At 44.0% G+C, this 22,684-nt stretch overlaps 1 protein-coding gene across 1 annotated transcript in view; it reads left to right on the plus strand.

Annotated features, from left to right (window-relative positions):
• LOC115085885 (zinc finger protein 225-like) overlaps positions 1 to 22,684 on the plus strand; it is a 93,731-nt gene that overhangs the window by 38,813 nt on the left and 32,234 nt on the right. The window contains exons 4-6 of the mRNA XM_029592423.1: positions 5,793 to 5,907; positions 8,910 to 9,036; positions 17,614 to 17,727. Of these exons, the coding sequence (XP_029448283.1) occupies positions 9,003 to 9,036; positions 17,614 to 17,727 (148 nt within the window). The 5' untranslated portion in view covers positions 5,793 to 5,907; positions 8,910 to 9,002. The remainder of the gene's footprint in view (positions 1 to 5,792; positions 5,908 to 8,909; positions 9,037 to 17,613; positions 17,728 to 22,684) is intronic.

The following is a 22,684-nucleotide window of genomic DNA, read 5'->3' on the forward strand; positions in this document are numbered from 1 at the left end:
GAAGAAAAAAGGATTCACACTCACAAGCGGGGAGTAGCTGGCTTGTCACGGCCGGTTACTACCCCAAACCAAATGTGCCTGATACTTCACTTTCGATGCATATCCAGCATAGCTCTCTGCTTCAACGGCAGGGGAGAAGAAAAAAACTGATACCTCACGCATATCCAGCATAGCTCCCTGCTTCAACGGCAGGGGAGAAGATAAACAACCAATAAGGGCTGTATAACATAATCTGGGTAAAAACAAATAAGCATGGGTGTAGCTTGCTTATTGCGGCGGTTACTACTCCTACTACCATCTAACTAATCAAGCTAGATATTTCACTTGGATGCAGCTCCTCCACCGCTCTCTACATTAATGGCGGGGTGGAAGGAAGGGAATTAGAACCAAGAGCTAAGAGAAACAGATAAGTATGGGAGAAGAAATGAGGGAAGCTTGCTGGGCAGACTGGATGGGCCATTTGGTCTTCTTCTGCCGTCATTTCTATGTTTCTATGTTTCTATGTCTGTGGGGATGCAGAAATAGATGGCAAAATTTCATAAAGTGTGAACCACTATAATTAGACATGAATCTACATAACTACACATATCCATCGATCCCTTACTCATTTATTGTATAAATTAAATTATCATTAAATCTATTGTCAAAACTGGTGTATGGATAATATGTAAATGTTTATATAGTCTAAATTATTATACCTAAGTTGTAAAAAAGTAAGACAAAAGGGGTAAAAGTAATAGCTGGTTCATGTATGGGAATATATAATGTAATAAATGTATCGTGTAGTTTTATTTGAAAGTGTAAGAGTGACTCTTTTATAAATTTAAGTGATATTTGTGTGCTAAGTGTGGAAGTGATTGTGAATGTGAGTATAAGTGCTGACAATGTTATGAATATTCTCCTCTTGTAATAGAACACATTACTTCAGTGTGTGAATGTGACAGCGTGAGAACTGTGCACCAAATTTGTCTGTAAAAAATATAAAACGGACAAAACGATATGACCCAGTAACTCAAATGGCGTTTATGCTCTATTGAAAAAGTAAAATAATAAATCGGATCAAATAATTGGAAACACAAAATAGTGTTATTAAAGCCCTTAGCTGACATCACTATCTCAAGACTTAAAAAATATTTTGACTGAAAAAGTATTTAATATTTAAATTTCGGGCAAACAACACTTGAAATAAACCAAATACAAAACACTTGAACAATCGTGCCAAGAACTTAGAGATATCAGTGTAATTGCTCACCAGACTGGATATTTGAAAGGAAAAATCAAAATGAGGAAAAAATAAATCAAAAAAATAAAAACAAAAAATCGGGTTATTAAAAACCCTTAGCCGACATCACTATCTCAAGATTAAAAGAATTTTTAAAGATTGAAGAATTATCTAATTTTAGATATACGGCAAACAACACTTGAGACTAACCAATTACAAAGCGCATTGAACGATCGTGCCAGGCACTTAGAGATATCTGTGTAATTTGCTCTCCAGAGCGGATATTTAAAAAAAATACAAAGTATTCCGTTTGTATGTCAAATTATAGGGTTTGCATTCACTATTGGGAAGGTCCATGCAACTAATAAAAAAAATATACTAGTGTGTTAAAGGGAAGTCTGCTGAAGGCTTGTCTGATAGATTGCATGTTATAAGTACCTTACTACACATCGCCCTCAAAAGCAGTGCTCAACTGTTCAAAAGTGACAGCTAATCTGGCTGCAATACTTAAAAAGCAAAATTTGCAGTCACTATTGAGATCTTCCATACAGCTAATGAAAAAAAATAACACTATAGTGTGCTCAAAAATAATAAATAAAAAACAAAGGGTATACTGAAGCTTATCTGATAAATTGCATGTTATAAATACCTCACTGCATCGTCCTCAAAAGAGCAGTGCTCAGCTGTTCAAAGGTGACGGCTAATCTGGTACAATACTTTGAGCGACCTAAACAGTGTGTTGCTCCTAAATAACGCGGTTTGTAAGATCTGTTTGCTCAATAAATGCACCAAGCAGTCCGGAGTGATTGTCATATCCAATGATTCAAAAAATGAGTATGGTTAACCCTTAAATTGATACTAGTGTAATAATGGAATAAAACAAACTGCAGACGGACTGCTGATGTAACCATTGGTGCTTTAAAAACGCCAGTTTGAAAACTTACAGACAATGTTATATAAAAATCCTTTAAGATAGACCATTATTGTAAAACATGCTAAAGAAGTGAATAAAGCAACGGAAGTGTAAGAAAAACAATTTACCTTGCAACATTCACAAATATCGATCTCCCCTTGTGAAGTCAAACATCGGGAGAGTGCTATGTGGGTGGTGTTTATAATCAAATTTTGGCGCCAAAATCCAGCTGTCAGTGACTGACAATCTTGTTACTTGAGTAGTGCAAAGCTTAAAAAGCTATAAAAACGTTTTTATGTATATATTGAAGGATTGCATGTGTATAATATAGATTACAATTAATTCTATTGCAAAAAATTATGTTGGTAATAAAGTACCGGACAGACTGAGCTGTCAATCATGAAAAGGGGCGTGTCTCAAAATTGCGAGTTCAACACATGTAATTAAAATCAAGTGCAAGCTCTATCAGGTAAAGTGTTGTATGTTATAAAAAACAAAAAATATTAAATAATATTGTATATCTGTGCTATTAATCAAAGTGTCAATCAGCTTACAAAGACATATGGATATTGATGCTATTTATTGAACAGTCAATCGACTTTGTGAGACATATCTCTGTATCAGAGATGGTGCCAATAGTAATGTGGAACCTAAATATATCAAGGCTTGACGTTTTCTTAATAAACTTAAAATTGTGAAACAAATGTACAAAAACCCAAAAATTGGAATATTATTGGATATGTGCGTCAAAAGTAACTTACCCATAAGGCTAACAGATACTAATGAAAAAATAAATAAATAAATAGATGGGTAAATAGGATGGGTGAAAAAATTATTAAAATTAATATTATTAATATAATTGCAAAAGTTATTTATAACAAAAGGGGGGTGCCATCATATCTCTGCAGACTCCAGAAAAAGCATTCTGAAAGTATTATGATGAGTATGAAAGATCAAAGTTCTTAAAAAAGGAGTCACGAAAAAATGCTAAAAACAATCAAATAGCGGACCAATATGGGAACTATCTGAATTAGAATAAATAATCACACCTATTAAAAGACATACATAGACGCAATCATAAAAATATATACAACCGTGAGTGTAAAAATACAACTGATATCTGTCTTTTAAAAATCATCATGTGGTATGACTAAAAATAAAGAATCTCATAAATACAGAGTAATCTATTTCAGCATTTAGACCATTTGGAGAGAGGGTATCTAGTTTCATATAAATTTTTGTTCTTGTCGCAACAATAGACGATCTAAATTTCCTCCTCTCCAATTTAGAACTGGTTTTTGAAGAACACAAAATTTGTAATCTGTGAATTTATGTTTATATTCAATGGAATGTGCAAACTAAGGGTTTTGGACAGAACATTACGGGAAATAGCGCTTTTATGCTCTATTATTCTTTTGTCAGTTCCCTGATGGTTTTCCCTATATAAAACTTGTTACACGGACAGATTACTATATATACTACTCCTTTACTTTTACAGTTAGTAAAAGAAGTGAGTTTGATAGTTCTCTGTTGTTTGGGTATCCATAAATGATCTGTTTTGAGATTCACTGTGCAGACGGAACAAGAGCCACATGGGCGATGTCCTGATGGTCTTATATCTTGAATCGGAATAGATGGTAGAGCTGAAGGGGCCAAATTTGAAATTCACATGAGACCCCCAAGGTCTCTAACATGCTGGGTGAATGAGATTGACGCTGGGGGCATGGGGAGGGGGGAGATAGTGTTATCTTGCAGTGTGATGAGCCATGAGCTCTGTTTTGGCAGTGTCAAGAGCAAGATGTATGTTGGATAGAAGATTGTTGATTGCAAGTAAAGTGGATTCCCAGGTGTTGATGGTCTTGGGTAGGGAGTCGTTAACTGGTATGAGTATCTGCACATCATCAGCGTATATAAAGTGTGGGAGATGAAGTTCAGATAGTAGGTAGATATTGAATAGGGTAGATGATAGGGAGGAGCCTTGCGGGACACTCTGATTAAGGGGGATGGCTTTGGATTGATGATTTCCAATTTAGATTTTGTATTGCCTATTGCTAAGATATGATGTGATCCAGCTGAGGGCAAGTCCAGTTATTCTTATTTCGCTGAGTCGCTGTATGAGGATATTGTGGTTAATAGGTGTCGAAGGCCGAAGAAGATATCTAAGAGGCCAAAATGTATGATTTGCCTTTGTCAGGACTTTAATGAGGTGGTCTGCCATGGAAAGTAGAAGGGTTTCGGGGTACTTGTGGTATTTTTGGAAACCTTGTAAATGTCTGCATGTGAATGCCAGAAGTATTATCAGTAAGATTGGCAAGTTAGAATGTATGGCAGTGTATGAGAATATAAATGTGTAAAGCATCTCGGAGAAGAAGTGGCAGAAGGGGGATAACCAATGGGACACATTTATACCAGGGTATTTATTTATTTGATTTATAGTCACTTTGCAGGTGCTTCAAAGAGGATTACATTCATGTACTGCAGATATAAATTATATCAACATAAATGGGGCAGTTCATATTGGTGGAGGGGATGGCAGACTGTGGTAAAAGATGGCATATAATCCAGCATGATATAAAAAATAAGTCCTGCAGAAAACAAAATGTGGTGGGGAATCCTATATAGCTAGAAATTCCATGTGTGACAGGTAAGAGTACAGTATGGGTGTACTACCTACCGGCCACCTGACTGAAATGAAAGAAACAGATTGTGATATGCTAGCTGACATTAAAAAAGCAAATACATTTGGAAACACAATAATATTGTGAGATTTCAATTACCCCAGTATTTATTGGATCAATATCTGGGACATGCTAGAGAGGTTAAGTTTCTAGATGCCTTAAATGACTGATTCATGGAGCAGTTAGTCCCAGAACCAATGAGAGGGGCAGCTCCTTTAGATCGAGCCCTCTGTGGAGTGCACGACCTTGTGCAAGGGTTACTGTGGTGGGGCCGCTAAACGTTAGCAATCATGCAAAATTGACATAATCACTGGAGAGAGGACATTAAGTAAAACTACTTTATTTTCTTTTACTCCTACTACTTTTATGTTATTGAATGTGATGATTATTTTATTTTGTGTATATTATGTTGTAATCCACACTGAGCAAGTTGGATTCATGGAATAGAAAATGTTTAAATAGAAAGGGAGATCAGGATAGAAGGAGGAAAATAGAAAACACATTATAAGGAGCGGTTGCAAGGGTTAAAGTTTGCATAAGCTGTGGACATTGTTTAAAAATACCATTTTGGCAAGGCTGAGGAGGAGCAATGCCAGACCACATCAGGCAGCTGTTGGGGATTGTTCCCCCTCCCTCTGTGGCCACCGACGTCAACGTTGGGTGCCCCCCTGAGTCTCTCTGCTAACTAGGCGACAGCGGTGCCCAGCTGAAGCCGTGTATCAAAGGGGCAACCCCACTTATTCCAGGCTTTTCTTTTTCCCCTCTTGTATCGTTTAATGGAAAGGAAGAGGCAAGCCAAATCTAATCATTTTCCTTTAGTATCCACTCCTACTAGTGCACCTCTGGATGCCCTTGTTCAGTGACCATCTGCTTCTCAAATTGATACGAGCCGGCGAGGGGGGCAAGAAATCTGTCAGCCCTGCTCAACGGGCACTACCCCCTCCATTCTCAGTTGTGAAGGTTTTCTTCTCCTCCGCAGGATTCTGTGGCCCTGGACCCCGAAGCTACGCATCCCGCCGGCGTGGACTCTCTGGGATGAGAGATCTCCGGTATCGGCGGCTGGGGCTTTGCTCCGGACCCTGCAGGAGGCGAAGGTATGAAATGCTTTGGCTGCACCGACCAGTACGTGGTTAGGATCGAGCAGTGTTTTGTAGGGATGGAACGGCATTTTACCACATTTAAGCATCAAGTTGGTGCAATGGCAATTATTTAAATAGTATTTGGCATTTCTTATATGTTTTTCTTTCTTCTTTCTTTCTTTTCTTTCTTTCTTTCTTTCTTTCTTTCGACTTGAAATGAATTTGTTACTAATAATTTCAGATTTGAATTGCTTATATTAATTCTTGTAATTGCATATTTTTTTTGCTTTAGATTAAAAGGTTAAATAATAAAAAAAAACAAAAACATTTTTGGGAAACCTAGATAAAATGTATTCCTTGCATAAAAAGGTTCAAAGGAAGACCAAATGACTGCCAGCATGGTTTAATGGTACCCGTACCCTCATCTCGGAGTTATACGATCAACTCAGAAGGCTGGAAGTTTTTACTAAATTGGATCTGCGAGGGGCATATAACTTGATCTGTATTGGAGAGGGCGACAAGTGGAAAACCGCTTTAATACCCAAGATGGCCCTGAGTACTGGTTATGCCCTTTGGACTATGCAATCCCCCCATCACAGTTTTTTCAAATGATGATTAAAGCAATCGTTTGGAACCTGCTACACTCCCATGAGGTTGTCTCTTTGGATGATATCCTTATTTCCGCCAAGATGTTAAAACATTGTTTGCACGATAAACAGGTCCTGCAAGAGTTGTGAAAACACCAGCTCTACGCCAAGCTAGTAGAGAAATGCTCTTTTGAGCAAGAGGAGCTACCCTTCCTGGATTATATCATGCCCCTGACTGGTCTGTACGAACCTGGAAAAATTGAACGCTATCTTACACTAATCTCGACCAATCTGACTCAAGGCATTGCAGAGATTCTTAGGCTTTTGCCAATTATTATTCCACCCATTTGTCCTTGGCTAGTTTTCCTTGGCGGCACCACTCACAGACCTCACGAAAAAGGGAGTAGTCTCTTATATCTGTAACAAGGAAGCCCTGCAGGCCTTTTCACCCCTAAAACAGGAGTTTATTCGGGACCCTTGCCTCTGCCATCCAGACCCCACCAAGTCTTTCATCATCTAGGTAGTTGCCTCCGCTCTTGGGGTGGTGGCTGTCCTTTTGCAACATGACCTGCGTGGAGTTCTGGTAACCTGCGCATACTTTTCTAAGACGTTTTTTCTCCAGGGGAGAAGTACATTATTAAGGACTAGGAGTCATTAGCCATTAAGCTAGCCCTCTAGGAATGACGTCACCTGTTGGAGGGGGCACGACATCAAGTGACAATCTACACAGACCACAAAAATGTAGAATATCTGTCGTGGGCTCAGCTGCTGAATCCCTGGCAAACCTGATGCTCATTATTTTTTAACCGGTTCAGTGTTGAATTAAGGTACTGGACCGCTGACCAGAATCGATGGGTTGATTCCCTATGAAGTTGATTCGAGGTTGAACACTGCCCAGACCCGCCAAGTCACGTCATCGATCCAGTAAGGATCCATTTAGCCACTACCATGACCGTGCCATGGAGGGAAGACCGCGATTCCACAGGAGAATAAAACAGAAAGTATCATAATGCCTTTGTATCGAGTCACGGTGTGACCGCACCTTGAGTATTGTGTGCAGTTCTGGTCACCCCCATCTCTAGAAGGACATGGCGGATCCAGAAAAGGTGCAGAGGAAGGTGACAAAAATGATAAAAGGGGGATAATCCTCTCTCCTATGATGAGAGGCTACGCAGGTTAGGGCTCTTCAGCTTGGAAAAGAGACGGCTGAGCGGGGACAGGATAGAAGTTTATAAAATCATGAGTGGTGTGGATGAATTAAAGGAAGGTTATTTACCCTTTCAAATAATCCTAAAACCAGGGGACACTCCATCAAACTAGCAACCAGCAGATTCAAAACCAGACTGTAGAAAGTACTTTTTCACTCCGCGTGGAATCTGCTGCCAGAGGGACGTGATCAAGGTGACGAGCATACCGTAGTGAGGAGTAAAAGGGGCTTGGAGAAGTTCCTGGAGGAAAAGCCCATTCCACATTATTAGCCAGACAGACCAAAGAAAGCGACAGCTATCCCCGAGAGAGAATAACAGGAATCAGATCTACTTTATAGACCTGCTGGGGTACTTGGGGCAGAGACAGGATGCTGGGACTCTCGGGACCTTGGGCTGACCCAGCCTGGCGCGTCTTAAGTAAAACTGGAGAAATCAGAAAATCTTGCAAAAAGAAAAAAAAAATCAAATCTTGGCGTTCTCCCCTTTCCGAAGGCAGTGACGTTGTACCTGGGCAGCTGTGTGAAAACATTTTAACGGAGGATTTGAAAATGTCTTCCCCTGCCAGTTCATTAAATTCATCATCCGCAAACCTCTTCGGGCTCCCGATTCTGCGCCACATGTTTTAAAGAAACCCCGGCTCTAAGGTGGCTTTTTTTTTTAAGCTTTATGTTGGGGTTTGGGAGGAAGGTTTGTGCTGGGGGAAAAGCAGGTGGTTCTCTCTACTCCTTGCAGCCGCCCCCTCCCCTTTCTGGCCCGTTTTTTTTGCAGCTTTCATTGGTTCCGTTCTTAGCTGTTCAGGTCGGTCACTTCTCTGTCTCTCTGCCCTTCTTTTCTATATTTTAGGTTATTTAAGTCATATATATGTGTAGATTCAGAGTATGCCCAGAAAATTTCCCTCCAGATCTCGTCTAGTTTTTAAGCAAAGATTTGGGAGTCTGAAAATTCACTTAAGCACCTTCAAGACAGCCTGACCTCGTGACTCCCCTAGTTTACAGGTGAAAGTTCTTGTTAGGCGTTTGCACACACACAAAGGGGCAAATTCTCAGCTATGAAAATAAATAAGAACTTGCGTTTGAAATGTATTTGACGTTTAGTTATATGACACGTGAACTAGAAACGGGGGAGGCTTGTCACTGCCCAGGATACAAAACTCTTCCTGCTCTGTTTTAGGGTTTTAGCACCAGTGCCGCATGTCCATGAGTGTTCCTGGTTTGTGTTTCAGGTGCCGGTGACATTTGAGGACGTCTCTGTCCATTTCTCCCAGGAGGAGTGGGGGTATTTAGACGAAGGGCAGCAGGAGCTTTACAAAGAGGTGATGAAGGAGAATTACGAGAGCCTGAGCTTTCTAGGTAAGGGACCGCACGCCTTGCATTGTTTACAGACATAAAGGATGATTTACCAAAAGAAATGTGTAAGGGGGGGGGGGGTGTTCCCAGGGAACACAAAAGGAAGAGGCTAGAAAAAGGGGAAGAGAGCAATTTTGGTTTCTTTTCTGCAGGGTATCGGGGCGAGCCTGAGCAGACACTGAAGGCGGCGCGTGGGGGAGAAACGGGAGCCAGAGGGGGCTGGACAAGGGAGCAGAAAGTCCCTGTGCTCTAATCTCATTCTCTTCCACCCTGATCCAGCTCCTCCCCTCCTCCCCTGTGTCAGCAGGAGGGGAGGGGATGGATCGTAGACATCCAGAGCCTGGTGATCCGGGGCCGAGCGGGGAAAGAGGAAGGAGGCATTCTTAGAGCACTGTCGGAGAGTTGCAAGTGATTTTGTTGGGGAAGGAGAGGAGGCAAATGCTGAAAGGGGGTGATGTGAAGCGGGGTGAATGCAGTTGGTGGGGGGGGTGGGAGCATAGAGGAGATAAGGGTTGGGGAAGATAAGGGGGTTGACTGTTGAGGGGAGTATGAGAGAGAGAAGTGCCCCCTAGTTTTTTCTATTATCCGAAAGAATAAATAACTGATTCACAGGTGGAGGGAGGTGTGCATCGGGTGGCCTGGATTGGCCACTGTTGGAAACAGGATGCTGGGCTTGATGGACCCTTGGTCTGACCCAGCATGGCAATTTCTTATGTTCTTATCATTGTGATAGGTGCCTGGGTGTGGTGTGGTCTGTCTGTGGTGTGTGGTCTATGCCTCTCTGTATGTCTCTCTGCGGTGTGTCTGTATTTTTCTGTGTAGGTGTGGTATGTATGCCTCTGTCTATGTCAGGGCTTCCCAAACATTTAGCCAATGTGACCCTATTTTAGCACTTGAAAATTCACAGGACCCCAGAGGACAACCAAACCTAATTAGCGAGGGTGTAGTTCGCCTCCAACAGTCCCTCCACTCCAACTGATCACCTCTCTCAACCTCTCCCCCTCCAGAGGGTCTCTCAACCTCTGCCCCTCCAGCTGATCCCCTCTTACATCCCCCATTACTCTCCCCTTCCCAGCCTAGCCGCTCGCTCACCCACTCCAGCTTTTTACATCCTCCCCTCTGAACTTCTCACCTCCAAGCCATTTTGTAACCCCAGTTGATCATGTCATCCCTTCTTCTCTCTTTTCTCACATACCTCCCCAGTTGATACTCTCACCCCTAGCTCCTTTCTTGCATCCCCCTCTCACCTTCCACAGCCAATCCCTCCCCCACTGATCCAACCCTCAAACCCTTCCTGTATCTGATCCCTCCCTTCAAACAGCCCCCATCCACACACTCCTTGACTAGGATCAGCAGCAACATTTTCCTTTGGGCCTCAGGTGATAAGTGGATGACAGCTAATGGGAAGAGAGGGCAGGTGATGACAGGGGCAACATTTTTCTCATAGGTAAGTTCAGTGATAGGAGAGGATAGAGAAGAAGGGACAACCTGCACAGACCTGTACACACTCTGCCCACTCTTCCCCAATGGCTGGTCCAATGCCTTATGTGATCTGCAACTGGCAGTAGCATTAATAATGAGAGTCAGCACAGAATCTGTGAGCCAGTAAAAGCTCACAGGCCCTGCAGTGGCCCCAGTCCCTCCTCACACATGGATTCCTGGTAACGTGGAAACTCAAGCGAGGGCGGGACCATTGCAGGACCCGAGAGGGCATGCTATCTCCAAGATCCCATGCGGATTTCCACTACTTCTACTGCTGGTGATGTCTGGAGAGGACTGCCCTTTAAGGCACGTGACCCCGGCTGGAGGTTTTGTGACCCCATCTGGGGTCCCGACCCACAGTTTGGGAAGCTCTGGCCTATGTGGTTGTTGGGTTTCTGTCTCTCTGGTTTTGTCTTTTCTTTGTGTCTGTCTGTGTGTGGGGTATCTGTATCTGTCTTGTTTATCCCGGGGTCTGTTTCCCTCTCTGTTGGTTTGCCTCTTTTCCCATCGATGATAGGCTGAATTAGCCATGCTGTTTGGGAGCGTTGCGACCGGGTCAGTAGGCGGAGTTTTCTCAGTTAGTACAGAGTTTTGAACTCTGTAGGGCTGTGCGGAGAGGTTCCCGTGCGATTGCTGTTTTACCTCAGTCTCTCTTTTTTTTTTTCCGCAAGCAGGACTGCACGCAGGGTTTTTTCTCTCCTCATCTTTTTCAAATTTTTGAATTTTTTTTACGTTTTTCCCTTTTTGACTGGCAGTAATGGCTCCCAAGCCATCGGGGTTTAAGTACTGCCAGTGCGGAAAAATTATGTCCATTACAGATGGACATAATTATTGTTATCTCTGTTTGGGCCCGGAGCACTACCAAGCCTCATGCCGAGACTCTGGTCGGATGTCGCCCCGGGCCCGAAGAGATCGTGCGTGTACGTTCACCTCGTTCTCTCCATCTTCCAAAACCACGCCAGCCTGCTTCAGACTTCCCTGCAGCACTTTCACAGCATCACCTCGCATCAAAAGCGATGTCACAAATTACTTCAGCCTTAAATACTTTTTTCCGGGATCTAGAGGCTGCACATCCTCAGCTCCCAATTCCGCCTTCTCCACTTTTACCACCTGTGGCACCAAGTCCTCTACTTCCATCACAGCCAGGGGACCCGTCTTCAATTCCTGATCGACCAGATTCCCCACATTCACATTGGTCAACTTCATCACAGTCTTCATCTACTGGATTCCCATCAGATCCTCCCGAAGGTCTTCCAAAGCTTTATTCCCCTCCCGAAGACTTATCTTACACGAAGTTCATCGAAAAAGTAGGATCTTTACTAAATATTGAAAGGGGGAAGGTTCCCGACCCTCGCTCGGAGGTTCTAGGGATTTTCAAAATATTTGAAATGCCGCCAGAGCCCACAGCTCTGCCTCCACATGCTGTATTTGATGCAGTTCTACATAAAATGTGGGAAAAAACCATTTACCACCACAGCTGCATCAAGAAAAACGGACCTAAAATACCGGATGCAGAGCTCTGCAATTTATGAATCCACACAGTTACCTCACAACTCAGTAGTTGTGGAATCTGCGTTACTACGAGCCAAAAGATCAAAACTTCACGCAATTTCACCACCAGGGAAAGATCACAAATCAATGGATGTCTTTGGCCGAAAGGTGTACCACTCCTCCATGCTGGCCACAAAGATCCAGCACCATCAATTTTACTTCTTTCAATATGTTTGAATGCCTTCAGAAAATACGTCCTATATGTCTCACTGTGGATAACTCCTTATCACAGCTGTTTACAGACATGGAGGAAGGTCTTAGACATTTACTTCATTCGGTTTACGAATCATTTGAATCCTCTGCTATGGCAATAGCAGCACAACGCATGGCATGGTTGAGCGAGCTCCATCCGAGAGGATGTCCATGACAAGTTGGTGGATATCCCTTATCTCAGCGACCAATCTTTTTGGCATAAGTTTGGGGAAACTGTTACCTTATTAAAGGAACAGAATACCGCTGTACAATCTTTATCATGAGTGGACCCCCCTGCCTCCTCTAGACTGTTCTATGCTTCCTCCAGGAGACGACCTTATGCACGTCCACCTTTCAAGCCCTATAACACCTATCTGTGTCAGTACTATCCCCACCAGCGTTATCAACTGCAATCTCATCCCTCCTGTGTATGACTTCGCCAACCACGCGCTCAAAAGAAAACTCCAGCAGCTCCTCCAAAGCAGACTCCATCTTTTTGAGCTACCCAGAGCCATCTCCACCACTATACATAGGGGGTCGCCTCCAGTTTTTTTATGCCAAGTGGGAGGCGATTACTTCAGATCGATGGGTACTAAACATCATAAGAGGTTATCGAATACATTTTTTAACCCTCCCACCTCTTCCTCATATACCCCTTCTATGGAATACATCAAACCACTCTCTGTACCTTCAGGAGCAGTTACTCACACTACAGGAACAGAACTCAGTTCAAAGAATCCCTGTGTCATCGGAAAATCAAGGATTCTACTCCCACTATTTCCTCATTCCAAAGAAGTCCGGAGGTCTTCGTCCGATATTGGACTTGCGAAACCTCAACAAACACATTCAAAAGAAAAATTCAAGATGACCCTCTCTCAAACCATTCTGGCCCTTGCACCCTTCCTCATGGCACTACCTTTGTTTCCAAGCTCAAAACAACCACTATCAATTCAAAGTTCTACCCTTTGGCCTATCCTCAGTCTTAGACCACCAGTCACAAAACCGCCTATACCATGGAATCTCAATATTGTCCTAGAGCAATTCATGCTGCTTTGAACCTTTTGATTCCTGCCATATCAAATACCTGGAAAACGATATTCCTGGTTTCCATAACATCAGCAAGAAGAGTAAGTGAACTTCAGGCTTTGGTTCATTATCCTCCTTACTTGTAATTCTACCATAATAAAGTCACATTACGGCCTCATCCTGCATTTCTTCCTAAAGTGGTATCTGCTTTTCACATCAACCAATCCATTATACGTCCAATCTTCAAACCTAAGCCTCACGCTTATGACAGGCATAGGCTTTTCCATTCCTTAGTCTGTAAAAGAGCACTGGCTTATTACAAGCAAAGGACACATACCGAGGCCAGACCATCTCAGCTGTTTCTCTCCTTTAATCCAAATTCTCCAAATCAACCAGTCTCCAAAAGAACTATTGCTAGTTGGTTATCTCTGTGCATAACATTCTGCTACAATAAACGTGAGATATCATTGCTCACAAAGCCAAAAGCACACCAAATTAGGGCAATAGCGACATCTGTTGCTCATTTAAGAAATGTTCCGCTAATAGACATCTGCAGAGCGGCAACTTGGTCGTCCTTCCACACTTTCACGTCACACTACTGTCTCGAACAGCAAACTTCTTCGGATGCAGCCATGGGTTCCGCAATCCTGTCAACCCTTGCACACGAATAAGACTGTCTACCTTGTTGATGGGTAGTGTCCTCATCCAAATAACATAATACCTGGACACCACGTGGGAGCTTGGGACTCCCAAACAGCATGGCTAATTCAGCCTGCTATCAATGGGGGGAAAAAGCAAGTTTGCTTACCGTAAACTGTCTTTCCGTAGATAGCAGGATGAATTAGTCATGCGTTCCCTTTCTACCTCCTAGACAGTCTTCAACTAAGTAACACCTATTTTTCCATGTACATCTCACTTGGCTATAAGAGACTGAAGTAAAACGGCAATCGCGCGGGAACCTTACCGCACAGCTGTACAGAGTTCGAAACTCTGTACTAAATGAGAAAACACCGCCTACTGACCCGGTCGCGACGCTCCCAAACAGCATGGCTAATTCATCTTGCTATCTACGGAAACACTGTTTACGGTAGGCAAACTTGCTTTTATGCCAATGTGTATATGTTAGCTTACTCCTTTCAGCGACTTGAAGAGATCAGGGGCTTTTAGCCACTGATTGGCAGTTGTCAACTTTTTTTTTTTTTTTAATTTGTTTTGATATCGAACACCTGTTTTAGGATGATAAACTAAGGAGCAAATGAGGTATTTTTTTTTTTTATATTTAAACGGTTTTTATTAGGAACCAGTAAACACCAAGTGAAATCAGTACAAAATGTAAAGCATTTGACAGGTTAGATAAAATGAATAACATAATAGCGAGAAGCAATCCGCAACTAACAGCAAGTCAAAAAGAACAGCGACTGGCTCCACATTTTCCATCAACAGCACATTACCCCTCCCTCCCAGAACCCACCCCCCGACCAATCAATAGGTAGGACAAACAGTACAGGGCGTATAAGAGTCACTGTGCCCGAGTATGAGTGAATAGACAACATGAGAAATATGGTAGAAAAGAAATGAGTCCCCTGTGGAGTTCAGCACTCCCAGATTAGTTCTCTGAGGCATCCTGAGTCGCTAGCCATCGGCTATAAGGATCCCATATTTTCAGGAATAGAGGAACACGATCCTGATGCAACGCCGTGAGGCGATACAGTTGGAAGTAGGAGTGCAAGCGATGCTGAATTGCAGCCAACGAGGATGCGTGCTCCCTCTTCCAATGAAGCGCTATTTCTGTTCTAGTAGTGATGAAAACCTGTAAGGCCAGCCGCTGGTTGGACTGGCTGCCATCCGTGATTGGAACACCCAGGAGAGCTTGCCAAGGTTCAATAGGATGGGTCACGAAGATGAGCTGTGCTACCCAGTCAAAGACCTCCCGCCAGCATCGACGAATCTTGGGGCAAGTCCACTAGATATGGAAATAAGTGCCTTTGGCCTCACAGCCTCTCCAGCAAGTATCCGGGATGTCAGGAGCAAATTTATGAAGAGCAACTGGCGTGTAATGCCACCGATAAATCATTTTATAGCAGTTTTCCTGGAGACCTGTAGAGAATGAGCATTTGTGGGCCGCCGTGTATATCTGTTCCCAATCTGTATCGTCCAAGACCTTATTAAAATCCAATTCCCATAAAGTCCAGTGCCGCACATGATCCAGTTTTCTACCATTGATGAGGGCGTAAATTTTGGAAATCGTTCCCCTGATCGAGGAGGCATTTTTACACAACGTTTCAAAAAGAGTACCTTTAGTCCTAAGGGAACCATCCCGTAGCCCCTTATGTAGGAAGTGGTACACTTTGGCATACAGAAGAAAGTCAATATTATCCAGAGCGTATGTTTGTCGAAGGTAATCCGTAGTTACTACAGCATTCTGTGTATAGACGTGCCCCAGCGTACGGATCCCAGCTTTAAGCCAGTGCTGACGGGCCTTGGAACAATCCCCTACAGGTAATATAAGGTTAGCAAAGATATGAGTCATCATAGAAAAGTGTTCCCCCCCCCACCAACAAGGATTGCCAAGTCCTCCAGATTCTCATAGTGGTCCGCAGAGCAAAGGTTTCATAAACAGTCCCACCACACAGAGAGTGGGGCTGCCAGGGTAGGGCAGTAATAGAGATTTGCCCCAAGTATGCTTGTTCTAGATGAACCCACTGTGGGATATCTCTGGTTCCATGAAGTGCCACCAGGGCCCTCAGCTGAGCAGCCCCGTAATACCACACCAGATTCGGTAGCTGTACACCACCCCGTAGTTTGGGCTGAAATAACAAAGCCCTGGCAACCCGAGGGGGGTGGCGGCGCCAGATAAAATGTCCCAACATCCGCTGCCAATTCTTAAGCAACTTAGAGGGTAGGAAAAGAGGAATAGTAGTAAAGAAATACAGAAACCGTGGGAGAACATTCATTTTAACAATTGCTAGCCTACCTAACCAAGAATGGGATAGGTCGGACCATTTATTCAAGTCGGCCTGTATAGTGTCAGCGAGAGGTTTATAATTTGTCATACAAGGAGTCATTGTGAGGTCCCAGCCTAACCCCCAGATATTTAAGGGATGACGTAGCCCACTTAAAGGGATAAGCGGCCTGCATAGCAGTGGCCGCAGATAAATGAGGTATTTTTTAATTTAATTGAAGAACCTAGGTTATGTGCCCTGGGAAGACTATGTAAGAAAAGCAGGTACTGGGGGTGGATGGGATTTTAAGTGGGAAGGCTCTTCATAGTAACATAGGGGCCGATGCAATAAATTAGTGTAGAAAGCGGGCGCTGAACAGTCGGCGCCTGCTTTCTTAATGCGCCCCCAAGGGGGGGGTGTTTCATGCAATATTTAAATTAGGGGGGGGAGGTCGCGTTAGCAAGGAGGCGCTAGGGTGATGCGCTCAGACGATTGAGCTGTCCGGGTGGCCCGTGCAATGCAGGCCACGCCGTTGGGCTCGCTGATGTGGAATCATTCATTTAAGTCTGTTATTCATGCAAGACTTTAGTGGTTAAACACATTTTGATACGGCGTCGCCTCCTTTGTGGCATGGTCGCCCGAGGCTCTTTTTACATTTGATTCTTCTGTAAGCCATGGCACACAGGAACATGCTCTCTAAACCTGCCTCGTCTGGTGTCGAGCACACTATTTAATGGACGCTCTCTCTCCTGGGAAAAAAAGGCTTTGCGACAATAAAGGCCGACCTCTTGTTGTTTGACACAAAGTACGTGTGGCCAGTTGTGTGGTGTTAAACAATGCGGTCTCGTTCGCACGCTAGCCGTGGTCCTACTAGTGGGTTATACTCCAGAATGGCTTTTTTTTTTTTCTCTATGGCTAAAAGTGCACATGCTATGAAAATGGCCGATCTAGGTGGATTAACTATTTTTTTACCCACATGAAAGGTGCAAATTTATTCTGGTCACCTTCCTCTGGCTGCATCTACTCCGTCTCTCTCTTTCTGGTGATTCTTTCTTCACAGCTGGACACAGTACTCCTGATGAGGTCTTGCCAGCGATGTGCGGAAATATTATCTCCTTTTGTTTCTCTCCAGGCGTTCCTCTGACTGTCTCCCTTCCCCCCCCCCCCCACACTCCCTTCTTGCAGTGTTTGAATAACTGAAGGCCATTTGATATGGTGACCACCACCCCACCCCCCAACCTCGATCCCTCTGGTGGATGACAGCAGCAGATCCTCACTTCCCCCTCCCCCTCCCCCCCATTATATGCTGCTCCTCTGAGAACTGCTGCTTTTTGTATTTTCTGTGACTGTGAGAGAAATATAACTCAATTCTTTGTTTTACCCCTAGAAATGGGCCCGCAAAGAACAGATCGTGATTTATTATCAAGGATTCAACAAGAAGAGCAGTCGTTCGCCCAGGAACTCCAGGAGTTAGAGAGGGAACTTGCGTACTCATACATAGGTCAGTAATAACAAGACATTCTGCACAGAGCAATAAGAGATCTATTACAGGTATAAGTGAGTAATATTACTGAGTATGAAGTGAGTATTGACAAATACTCTTTTTTTTTTTTTTTTTTTTCCCCTCCAATTCTGTTTTTGTCTGATATTTTAGGACCTGAGAGCTTTTTTTTTTTTGAAAATTGTCCTGGGCACTGAGCATATAAAAAAAATATGCACAGCAGGGGTTTCACACTTACTTCAAACAGCATTCCCAGGGCGGAAGCTGGGCTAGAGAAACCAAATACAAACAGCTCTCTTGATTTTCGAAAATGCACAGGTAGACGTGCATATATGCCACGCAGGGTTCCACGTACACCCCCTTAATAGGTGCAAGCCCGCATTGACATCTCAGGGCGGAAAGACCACATGTGGCCTTCAGCCCCACGCTAGCTGTTATAAAATTGCCCTGTTATTTAATGTTTGTTGTAATTCTTCTCTGGGATACTTTTATGAAGCAGAATACAGAGTATGACAGTAAAGTCAAATACTACACAAGAGTCAGAGGAGGTATTTACAGCACACTGAATGATACGGAGGCCGCCGATCCTGAGAAATGATTCAGCAGATTGAGAGCTCAAACGAAATGATTTGAGGCTGGCGGTCTCCTTCCCACAGCTGGCCTAGGAATTTCAACCCCAGCTTCCACCAATCTGCTGCTGCTTTCTTTTAAGTGGTAATTGGCAGCCACGAGTTATGCCTTATAGGCATTGTTCCTGTGAATATAGGTGCAAGAAAGGCCAAGAGTTTGCTCATCGGCCTCTAAACTTTCATACGGGCCAGTTCAGTAAAATGTGCGGGAGAGCCGGCACTCCAAGGCGAGCGCCTGCTCTCCCAACTCGCACCCAGGCTACTCTCCTGGGCGCGCAATTCTCTATTCAAATTAGGGCCCGCGATAATAAGGAGGCGCTAGGGACACAAGCGCGTCCCTAGCGCCTCCTTATTGACAGAAGCGGCAGCTGTCAGCCGGTTTGACAGCCAACGCTTAATTTTACCGGAGTCGGTTGTCAAACCCGCTGACAGCCACGGGTTTGGAAAATGGACGCCGGCAAAATTGAGTGTCCGTCTTCCATGCCGCGGGCAGAATTTTTTTTTTTTTTTACATGATTTTTTTTTTTTTCTTTTTGGGGCCTCCGACTTAATATCGCTATGATATTAAGTCAGAGGGTGTACAGAAAAGCAGTAAAATTAACGCCTGCCTTTTGGGCAGGCGTTAATTTCTGAGAGTAAAATGTGCGGCTTGGCTGTATCGCGCGGGACTAACTAATAGGCTCATCAACATGCATTTGCATGTTGCGGGCGCTATTAGTTTTTGGGGGGGTTGGACACGCGTTTTCCTTGCGCTATTTATTACCCCTAACTGTAAAAGGGGTAATATTAGCGCGTCAAAAACGCCCGTCTAGACGGGGGGCTAACGGTGTGCTCGGCCTGAGCTCACCATACTGAATCGGCCTGTTAGTATGTGATGTGTGTGGACTTGCACAGCTAGCTCTAGGCGATCCTGGATATCGTTCAGGCTGCAATAACAGCATTGGGTAAATCCATTCCCCTAACCAATAGTGATTCCAAAGAATAGAGCGTCCCGAGGGTCCCCACGCCCTCGCCCTGCTCGGTGACCAGCTCCTCATAATAAGCTTTGAAGGTGTCATTTATTTCCTTGATGTCATGAGCTATTCTCCCTGATTTTGTGCGGATATTTTTTGTTTTAATTAATGTCCGGGCCTTTTTTTTTTTTTTTCTTTATTCTAGCAAAGAGCGCTCCTTTCTGGCTCCCATATTTGTTAAAAGTTTTGACGGGAGTATTGCATCAACACTTTGATAAACACAATTGGCAGCAAGAAAAAAAAAAAAGGTTAAAAAAAAAATAGATATACAATCTAAAAGTCCACAAAGTGGGGAGGCAGAAAAGGGGAGAGTTAAAGGAAACAAAAGTAAAGACACAGAAATTGAATTGCATGAGCATTATATTAATGTCCTGTTAATTCAAACTAGACCAACTCGAGGACTGGGATCACAGATCAGCTTTTTGGAATCAATAAAGGACTTGAGCTGCTCGGGCACAAGAAACGCATGCTTTGTGTTCAAACATGACCATACTTTTAAAAGGATAGTGTAATAAAAAAAAAATGGCACCAAGAGCGAATGTTTCCGGACGCATAGTCAGGAAACTCTTCCTCCTTTCTTGAGTAATGCGAGCCAGATCTGGAAAGATTCTAACATTTTGCCCCATGAAAGGCGTATTCATGTGCGGAAAATAGGCCGCCATCACGTTACTCAAATCACGCTCGGCAAAAAAAAAAAAAAATAGACACTAACAGTGTAGATCTTTCCACCACCTCATATTGAGATGATTCCAAAAAATCAGTTAACTCAAGCTTAGCAGGCATCTGAGGCTTAGTTTTCCCAGACAGAAAATATACTTTTTGTAATATAAGAGTCTAAATCTGAGGAAATATTTAAAATCTCTGAAAAATATCTTCAAAGAGTAAGGCGCAGTAATTTTCTTAAAACACAAGGAAAATTAATGAAACGGAAGTTTAAGTGCCCAAGTCTATTTTCAATCGATTCAGCTCTCCTGGAAAGGAGAAGCTGGAAAGGAGAAGCTTAGACCATCGTAACAGTCTTAGCTTCTTCCTGGAGTGTGGTAACTTCCCAGCAATAGCCTGACAATGAACTTCATGGTCAGCAGATAAAGATTCCAGGTTGTTGGCAATAAGAATCAAACTTTAAAAGAGCATTGGGGGAAAAAGCAGCTCCAAACTGAACCATAAGATCCCATAAAACCTCTAAAGTCACTACCTCCGGCTTTGTAGGCAAAATGGAGGTACCACTGACCACAGTACCCTAAAGCACCTGAAAGGGATCCAGAACTGCTCGGAGAATATAGCAGGACCAGTGGACCCCGACACTGCCATCTCTCCTGCTGGATTCAGAGAGAAGACACCAAGTTCTCTGTCCTCCGAAGATCCTCCACCACTGCCGGCAAAAACCATGATGTCATCAGCCAGGGATGCTGGCGCTTTGGATGCACAGCTCGGCAGAGCTGGAGGGAGCCGGTCATCGAAGGGGCTGAGGGACACCACCTCCACAGCTGAATCCGGTGCTCTTTTAACGGGGACAACGTGGGAATCCCCCTCTGCAACAGGACCCACAAAATTCTCGATCAGACACTGCCCCGGCAAAGGAGAAGACTCAGCGGGGTAAGTCCTAACTTTCCCCTTCCTCTTCGGGGGCATGGTGAGGCAAAATAAATACTAGAGCAACAAGAAGAAACTCCGGAGCTCGTCTGGAGCATGGAGCGCTCATGCAGCCATCTTGCCTCTCCCAGTTCCACTATTTGAAGTTGCTGAAGTTCCCCCTCTTTCTGCAAGGACTTGTATATGTGTGGAGAGCAACTAGATTCGTGCTGCAGTTCTAGACTCTTTAGGCACCGCTCTAGAGACCTCTCTTTCTGCTGCCTCACTTTTTTCTGGTGGCTAGCAAAACTGATAATTTTCCCCCCAAATACCGATTTAATGGCCTCCCAGACCACAACAGGATTCTGCTCTTGCCCCATCATGAATTTCCCTCCGTGCCAAAGTAGACCACAATACGTCTACTCCTTTCCTCATATTGAGGAACTATATTTTGTTATACTCCCTTTCCTCATCTTGAGGAACCATGTTTTGTTATCCTATCTTTTCTCAGCTATCTTTCACTATCCCCTCTCCCAGTTTGACTTCCCTGTTAAAATGTAATTTCCAAGCTTAACCTGTTTATTGTAAACCGACATGATGTCCACAACTAATGCCGGTATATAAAAATGTTTAAATAAATAAATAAATTTCCCTGTATTCTTTAATTGCATCTATTGTCATTTCACAAAGCGATCGTTCGCAAACAGCAATGGGTTAAAGCACCAAGATTTACTGGCCATACAGCCTTGACAGATTTTTAAGCAGAACAGTCCAGGGTTATGATCTGAGATTTGTCAGGATATCATTAGAGCCGGCTAAATGTAAAAAGGGCACTTGCACAAAGAGAGAAATCAATGCTGCAATATGTTTGATGTCTTGGAGAGAAGCAGGTATAATCCCTTCCAGATGGATACTGAATTCTCCAGACATCCAATAAGAAAAGCTTTCCTAGCGTATAGCAGATGGACTCAGGACCAATGTGTATAGTGTACTCCTGATAGCAGTTGGGAGACTGAGTAAGATTTCAATCTGACGTCAGCCTACATATACCTGTGCAGGAAAATCTTATCTCTACAAGACAAGCCCTGCTCTCCTATGGTGATACCTAAGGGTCCCTCCCCGGGTCAAGAATTCCTGAGGTGATTTCCAAGACCCCTCAGAGGTAAGCCTTGGTCCGGTAGCCGGTTCAAGGCGTGGACTTAGCCCCAGAGTGGCTGAGAGGCAGCGGGTGCAATACCGAGCGTGGCGGTGAAGGTATTTTCCCTCTCCCCCCGCAGCCGGAAACCACCCGGCACGAGACCGGGAAGCGCCGAGACAAGGTAAGGTAGAAAATTTTCTTAAAGTCTCCGGTCTCTGAGGCTCGGCTAGCTGCACAGATCGTCCTTCCGGTGTCTCTTAAATCGGGTTGAGCAGCCCCGTCTGGGCTAGACCCCGATCAGGTGCAAGGGTCCTCCCACATGGAGACCCTCCATGTGGGAGGACCCCTTGATTGCTGTATTGTCCACACAACTGAGCCGCACACAAACGACTTGTGCGCACATTGGCCCGCGCATCGGTGCCGTGCACACAGGGGCGCGCGTATTGGTGCCAGGCGCACCGATAGGCCTGTGCTCACAGCGGCGCGCACAAATGGCGTCCTGCACGCACATCTTCCACAGCAGCGCACACATCCCCACTAAGCGCACAAATAGCGTCCTGCACGCACATTTTCCGCATCCTGCACGCATATTTTTGGTGCACCCG

Source organism: Rhinatrema bivittatum, chromosome 2 (genome assembly GCF_901001135.1).
Source record: "Rhinatrema bivittatum chromosome 2, aRhiBiv1.1, whole genome shotgun sequence".
Taxonomy (NCBI): domain Eukaryota; kingdom Metazoa; phylum Chordata; class Amphibia; order Gymnophiona; family Rhinatrematidae; genus Rhinatrema; species Rhinatrema bivittatum.